The sequence below is a fragment of the Onychomys torridus genome, chromosome 6 (genome assembly GCF_903995425.1).
Source record: "Onychomys torridus chromosome 6, mOncTor1.1, whole genome shotgun sequence".
Taxonomy (NCBI): domain Eukaryota; kingdom Metazoa; phylum Chordata; class Mammalia; order Rodentia; family Cricetidae; genus Onychomys; species Onychomys torridus.
In genome coordinates, this window is record NC_050448.1 from 69,920,641 (window position 1) to 69,928,441 (window position 7,801).

The 7,801-nt window shown below is 46.7% G+C and overlaps 1 protein-coding gene across 6 annotated transcripts in view; it reads right to left on the reverse strand.

Annotated features, from left to right (window-relative positions):
- Positions 1-3,764, reverse strand: part of Pip5k1a (phosphatidylinositol-4-phosphate 5-kinase type 1 alpha) — a 45,939-nt gene extending 42,175 nt beyond the window's left edge. For 2 of the 6 annotated variants that reach the window (XM_036189705.1, XM_036189704.1), the window contains exon 1: positions 3,238-3,726. In XM_036189705.1, the coding sequence (XP_036045598.1) occupies positions 3,238-3,313 (76 nt within the window). In that variant the 5' untranslated portion in view covers positions 3,314-3,726. Of the gene's footprint in view, positions 1-3,237 lie in introns of all 6 variants that reach the window. The other 4 variants (XM_036189707.1, XM_036189706.1, XM_036189708.1 and 1 more) reach the window with 3 other exon arrangements.
- Between the last annotated feature and the right edge of the window lie 4,037 nt (positions 3,765-7,801).

Consider the following 7,801-nt stretch of genomic DNA (forward strand, 5'->3'; position numbering starts at 1 on the left):
TCTTGGCTCTCATTTCTAGTAAAAGCTGAACTTGACGACTTGAATTTCAAGTTGTTAACTGGCAGAACAGAAAACCAGGATCTCAGAACCGTGAACAGATGGTCGTCAACAGTACTTCACCAGGGCTGATTTTATTAAGTGGGTGCCATTGTCCAGATAATGAAGATGGGAAAAACAAAGGGAACATATACGTTTGGGTTTTTTGTTTTGGTTTTTCATGACAGGGTTTCTCTGTGTAGCTTTGCGCCTTTCCTTGGAACTCACTTTGTAGACCAGGCTGGCCTCGAACTCACAAAGATCCTCCCAAATGCTGGGGTTAAAGGCGTGCGCAACCACCACCCGGCCATATACGTTTTTTAATACACACCAAACAGCAGAACCCAAGTGGCAAACTACATCATCATTTATTACCAATCAAAGCATAAGGACAAGCACACGATGGATGCTTGACAATTCATTTATAATGGATTCCTCCAGATTCAAACATGGTAACAACTCTAATGGAAAAGATTGTAAATATCATTTCAGAGCTTATGGTTTGCCCAGTGTGGTGAGGCACACCTGTAATCCCAGCACTTGAGAAGCCGAAGCAGGAGGATCTCATGAGTTTGAGGCCAGCCTGCTCTATATGTTGAGTAGTCAGGAAGGACTACATTGAGAGACCCTGCCTCAAAAATAAAACAAGAAAAAAAAGGTTCAAGGTAATCTAAGTTAGGCATGGTGGAATTAGGCCTATAATTCTAGCACCTACAAGGTAGAGAGGGAAAGCTAAAGAGTTCAAGCTCATCTGCTACGTGGAAAGTTTGAGGCACACCTTTGATATCAGCATCAGGAAGCAGAAGCAGGTGGATCTCTGCGAGTTCAAGGCCAGCCTGGTCTACAAAGCAAGTTCTAGTCCCTGTTTCAAAACAAAGGATCCAACCTCAAACACCCTTGTCAAGTGCGCACAACTGTATGGACTTCAGCTTCAGGGGATGCAGGCCTCTCTTTGTCCCTAGGGCACTCACACACAAAGTGACACACACACACACACATTTTTTTTCTTTTTCGGTTTTTGAGACAAGATCTATGTAGTCCTGGCTATCTCTGAACTTGCTACACAGACCAGATTGGCTTCAAACTCCAGAGATCCTCCTACCTCTGCCTCCCCTATACTGGGATTAAAAGCATATGCCGCCATGCCAGACACTAAAAAAAAAAAATTTTTTTTTAAAAGAAGTGAGATTAACTTGTTTTTTAGCAGAGATACTACCTAACTTGATAGGTGGGAAGCTTGCTTAAATTATCACTCACAAGAATGCCTAGAAGTCAGGCATGGTGGCACACACCTTTGATTCTGGCACTGTGCAGGCAGGCAGGCTGATCTCTCTCAAGTTCGAGGCCAGCCAGAGCTACAGAGAGGAACACTGTCTTGAGGGAAAAAAGAAAAGAAGAATGCTTGGCTAGGAAATACTTAAGAATTTCAAATAAGAAGCCACTGCATTAAAAAGAAAGTCATCTGAGTAGGAGGGATGGTTCAGCTGGCAATGGTGCTTTCTGTCTAGGCCTGATGACCTGATTCAAGAACCAGAACTCTCATAAAGGTGGAAGGAGGAAACTAGCCTCTGACACATGTGCTCACACATATTATGCACATACATACAGTAGAAAAATAATCAACTAAGCCAAGTGGTGTTGGCGAACACCTTTAATCCCAGAGCTCAGGAGGCAGAGGCAGGTGGATCTCTGAGTTCAAGGACAGCCTGGGCTACAGAGTGAGTTCCAGAACAGCTAGTGCTGTTATACAGAGAAACTCTGTCTAGAAAAAAACAAAAACGAAAATCAAGTAAGTAAATTAAAAGGAAAACCATCACTTTAGTAAATATTATCCTTTTTCACGTTTATAAAGCAACAAGAATTGTTATGGCTCTCTAATGCTTTTAGAGGAAAGGCAAAAGACACCCCTCCGAGAAACTAAAAATAGAGGCACATAAATAAAATTGCAGCTTAAGAAGAGGGTATCTATGACTATGTTTCCTCTGTCTAAACTGTAATGTTTAAGGTGGAACTCAAGCCCATTCAAAATGGTAAGGGCAAAATCCCAGGCCTAAGAAAAAAAATCAACTCTCAAGAAAAGCATCTAACACCCAGCTGCTCAGGCAACAGTTACTGAGGAACACTGGCACTCCTGACAGAGCCTCTAGAACAGCTTCTGATTCACCTCCCATACACAGCTTCCCGCCTACACACAATCTGTGGCTTTTCTTTGTGGGCCCTTTCAGCCCCCAATCTCCATCAACCTCTAACGACCCTGACTGACCTCTCTACACTGCCCAGTTCCCTTGCAATTTCTTCACACATCATCGTAAGCATTCCTCCAGTCCATATCCGCTTATGCAATATTCCCTCACAGCACCAGGAGTCACACACACCCCTCCCCATCTTTCTTTCCGAGCCCTAACTAGGGCTCTTCTACAACTCAAGCCCATTTCATCCCTCCCTCTCCCCCCACGCCCGCTTTAGGGTCTTCTGACCTTTACCACCACCACCACTCCCCATCTTTGAGATTCTTCCAAGTTTTTCTTCTGTGCTGGCTGGGGAACACACCTGTAAACCCAGCCCTAGGGATCTCGAGCCAGTCAGGGAGAGAAAGTGCCCGTCTCAATATACAAAACAACAAAACTCCCCATTCCTTGCCAAGGCTAGGAATCACCAAAAGAGTTAATTTGAGAAAATCAGTGTGTCTGCGCGGCTGCGGACAGGACTTGAGGGGTGGAGGGATGACGCATTAGAGGTAGTCTGTGGGGCAAGGCCACTCCAGGAACTCTTACTCCCAATCAGGTTCACAATTTCCTAATTCCTCAGCAGTCAAAAGCACCCCTCCACGCTCCAACACTTTTAGGTCCCATTGCCCCCTCAACGTTTTGCTCTATTAACTCCACATCAGTCTCGCCTCCATCTACCCACACTCCATTTACGTTAGTAGGTTTGAATTCAGATGCTGGCGACTGCAGCCAGGGCCTGGTGCACGCCGGCGAAGCTGTACCCACTCCCGCTCTCATCTTCCCCCTCCTCCCCAAAGTTCTCGACGGCCGCTGGCGCCCATCCTCCCCCAAACCCCTCTAGACCCCTCAGGACCGTCCAGGCTGTTAGGGACAACCAGTCGGACACCCCCGCGGCCGGTCCCTCCGCAGGGCCGGCTGCTGGCCCCATCTCACAGTCTTCCCCAGCCCGCCGCCCGCGCCGCCCCCGGCTCACCTGAGGTGCCGGCAGGGACCCCGGGGTCCAGGGACGAAAGCCCGGCCGCCGCTGGCCCAGAGGAGGCGGACGCCATCTTGGCCGCCCCCTCCCCGTCAGCGGCCTCGCTCCCTTTCAAGTCGGCTCTTCCTTTTCTCGGAATCGAATCTTCCCCACGTCTCTTCACAGAACCCGCGTTCTGCGGGCTTCTCACAGGCGTCGTCCAGGCTCCAGGACCCGCTCAGGGCCGCACCACTCGCCCGGCATGGGGGAGAGCCGCCGTCGCTCACCCTCCTAGCAACCTAACTGCTCCCCGCGAAAGCTACCTTCTCTCACAAGGCAGCGGCACCCAAGCCGGCTGCCCGCGGCCCCGCGGCCCCGCTCAAACGCCCCTAAAGGAAAAAGCAGGCGGCAGGAGTCCTCCGAAAGCCCGTGCCCCCTCCCCCTGCTCCCCAGCCGCAGCCTGTTTATCGCCAACTCCACCGCTCCGCTCAGGGTGGGCGGCCAAGGAAATCCCAGCACTGCGCCTGCGCCCCACCTTCTCACGGCTCCAGCCGTCAATCCAGAGAGGAGCGGAGCCAATCCGGAGGGGAGCGCGGATCACGTGACACACCACGTCACACCCCGAGGAATCCACCGGCGGAAGGCCGTGTGCCTACGGTGGCTCGGTAGGCCAATATAGGTTCGTATCTTTGGCCGTGCGGCGTTCAGCTTGCTGTGAATTCTGGGTGAGGATCAGCTGGACTCGGGAGGACTGGGCGCTTCAAATGACAGCCCTGGAAGGAACCCAGGACGCAGCTCTGGTGTCAAGTCCGAGATGCTAAGCACTTGTGTACTACAAAACATCACAACCATCAATTCTTCCAGCCTTTACTGTTTACGGTGCGGGCGTGTGGGACCTTCCTTCTCAAGACCTGAGACGAGATCTGTTTGGTTTGCTTCAAACAATGCTAGACACAGAGACAGAGTTCAGTAAATGTAAATGTTAGATAAATAAGTCAATAGGGATTTGTCAACAATATAATAATAAGAAAAATACATTAAAAACAAAGTTTAAAAGACCGGTGAAAACGACTACAGAACTCGATCAGACTGCATCACAACAATCTTCCTCCGATCCAAAGTCCTCCTTAGTGTTCAGTGTAATTACCTGTACTCCAAAGGGCACGGAAAACAGAGGAATTCCATTCTAGCCTAATCTTCGTATGAACTCTGCCCAGGTTTAGCAAAGAACCGTGGTGTCTGTGAACATTGCGGAGGTCCTAGTGAGGACCTTTCAAACAAACCGAGCTTCCAAAGACTGCTTCATTCGTGTATGTCCATCTCCTGTCACGTCTTTGTACAAGGAAGGCACTCAATAACTATTTGAGAAATGAATTTTAAAAAGGCATGGAAAAACAACCCTCAGATTATTGGCCCTAAGGTAGCCTGGATACCTACCTAGATGTTTATCCGGAGGGAAACCAGGACCAGAATCAAATATCTCCCATTCATTAACCTCAGATTCCTTCCTGTTCCTTCAAGACTTAAACATTGGTTTCCTTACCGCCACCTGCTGGATTCTTTGTGTTCCTTGGGTACTGAAAGTAGACAAACCGTGCTGTGAGTGGATAGCACGGAAGTATTGTATGTTATGTATAACTAAAACCTTCACCCAGCTGAATAGCACACTGCTGATTCTGAATCAGACAGTGTGAGGCATAGGATCTGTCTCACAGGTACTCAGTAAATAATGTTGAATAACTTGTCCATATTTCCAAAAAAAGGCTTTCAGGTGCCTGGGGACTGTCAAGATGTCTCAGTCAGATAAAAGTACCAAGCCTGATGACCCAAGTTCTATCCCTGGGTCACTAAGGTGGGATAAGGGTATTGATCCAGCAGGGCAGTGGTGATGCAAGCCTTTTAATCCCAGCACTGGGAGGCAAAGGCAGGCTAATCTCTGTGAGTTCAAGGCCAGCCTGGTCTACAAAGCCAGTTCCAGGACAGCCAGAGATACATGGTAAGACCTTGTCTTAAAATAGTAACAACAATAAGATAATTATTGTTTAAAAAAATTGGGTGTGGTGGTACATGACTTAGGTCCTAGCTACTCAGAAAGTTAAGAGAGAAAAATCTCGATTTCCAGAACAGCCTAGGCAATAGGCAAGGTAGCATGTCTTTATCTTACAAAAAGGAGAGCTAGGAATGTTTAAGAAGCATTTTTATCCCTAAATCTCTCTGTCCAAGCTCCAACTCAATCCCTGAGGTGTCCTCTGAATCATGGCGATACTCTTCCCTAGTAACATTCCTAGCATAGCAGAACTGGGGTGATGTGGCAAGGTGTGGAAGCAAGGGCAGAGCAGAATGCGTGGGCTCAGTGCTCCTGAGGAAATGGAAAAGGGAGTTCACCAATACATACTTTCAGGAGGAAGGCAATCTGGTGACCTCAAAGTAGGGCCACCCATTCAGTCTTGAGTGCATGTGAACGTGCTTTATCAAAGCACCCTTGGGGGCTAGGGATGTAATTCAGTGGCAGAGAGCTTGCCTACCTTGTATAAGACCCTGAATTTAATCACTGGCACTGGAAAAAAAAAACAGTAAAAGAATGAGTACCTTATTTGTTTATTTAGTCTTTCATTAATTACCTAGCCCCAGCTTTATCCCAGGACTCAGAATTCCTAGTATAGAACAGATACAACCCTTATCCTCACATGGATCCTCAGTAGTTGAGTGCTTCCTTAGTATTCCCAAGGCCTTGGGTTCAATTCCCATCAATGAAGGGGGGGGGGACAGCAAAAAGGAAAAAATTTCCCTTCAACATGGCATGAAACAATCAAAAGACCAAGGCAGACCAGTTCAAGACTGACCGGGTTACTATGGAGTTCTAAGCCAACTTGGATTACATAATGAAACCCTATCTCAAAAAACAAAACTCAGTGGGTAGAGATGCTTGCCATCAAGCCTAATGACCTGACTTTGAGCCCCAGGTTCCACATAGTAAAAGTGGAGAGCCAATTCCTGAAAATTGTCTTCTGACCTCCACACCAGTACAGTGGCATGTGCTCACACACATGAATACACTCAGTTTTAAAAATGTAATAAAAATTTAAATGTATTTTTTTAAAACAAAGTCAAGAATGGACCAGACAGTGGTGGTACATGCCTTTAATTTCAGTACTCCTGAGGCAGAGGCAGATGTTGTATCTTTGAGTTCGAGGCCAGCCTGGTCTACAGAGCGAGTTCTAGGACAGCCAGGGCTACACAGAGAAACCTTGTCTTGAAAAACAAAACAAAAATCAAGAATGGTATCACACACGTACAATTCCAGCAGTTAGGAGATGGAAGCAGAATGATCAGGCATTTAAGGCCTGCCTCAGCTGTAAGGGGATTTGGAGGGCAGCTGGAGTTACATGAGACCATGTATTAAGAAAACAAAACAAGGGTTGGGGATTTAGCTCAGTGGTAGAGCGCTTGCCTAGCAAGCACAAGGCCCTGAGTTCGATCCTCAGCTCAAAAAAGAAAAAAAAAGAAAACAAAACAAAACAAGCCGGATGGTGGTGGCGCACACCTTTAATCCCAGCACTCGGGAGGCAGAGGCAGGCGGATCTCTGTGAGTTTGAGGCCAGCCTGGTCTCCAACTTGAGTTCCAGGAAAGGCGCAAAGCTACACTGAGAAACCCTGTCTCGAAAAACCAAAACCAAACAAACAAACAAAACAAGGCAGTTGTAGTGGTGCACACCTTTAACTCCAGCAGAGAGGCAGGAAGGCCTCTGTCAGTTTGAAGCCAGCAGAGAGAGTTCTAGGACAGCCAGAACTACACCGTGATACCCTGTTTCAAAACAACGAAACAAACAAGTATTCAAAAGATCATAAACAAATGGGACAGGACCATAAGTCACTGGAATAAAATTAACAAGTATTAGCATAGAATTATAAGAGTTGCTATATTTCAGAACAAACAATGAGAACAAAAGTTGACCCAGTCTTGACAACACAGACTATTTGAATTTGCAACTATTTCAGAGGCTCTAGGAGACATCCTTTCCATGATTACAGAAGCTGTGTCTAGAAAGAGAAGACTGGGTGTTTGGGAATACTTCATTGTCCTATATGATTTTAAATTTCCCAGTAGAGAGGAAAGGAATGCTAAAGTGAAGGAAAAACCTAGAAATATGACAGAATTGAGTGATGGAAGAGTGATACCAAAACAGGATGATGTAGAAGGGGCAAATCTGCAGAGACAGGGAGATGAAGGACCTTAGTACAGTTCCTCATGAGTGACCACCCACCATGGGATTCTTTTCATTGCTACTCTATAGCTGTTAGGAATAGTAATGTACATATCTATGTTTTCCAAAGGTCTTTGGCAACCCCTGTGAAAGAGTCATTTGACCTCCTAAAGGGGTTACGACCCCACAGATTGAGAACCATTGACCTAGAAGCTCACGTTAATGACAGTTTCCTACTAACATTTACTATGAACTTACTAAACACTGCTAAGCAGTTTACAAGGCTTATATCCCTTTGCCTCAACAATCATGTCTCACTTTACAGGTGAAAAATGTGAGATTCGGGAATGGAAAGCTACTTGTCGTGGGTCACACAA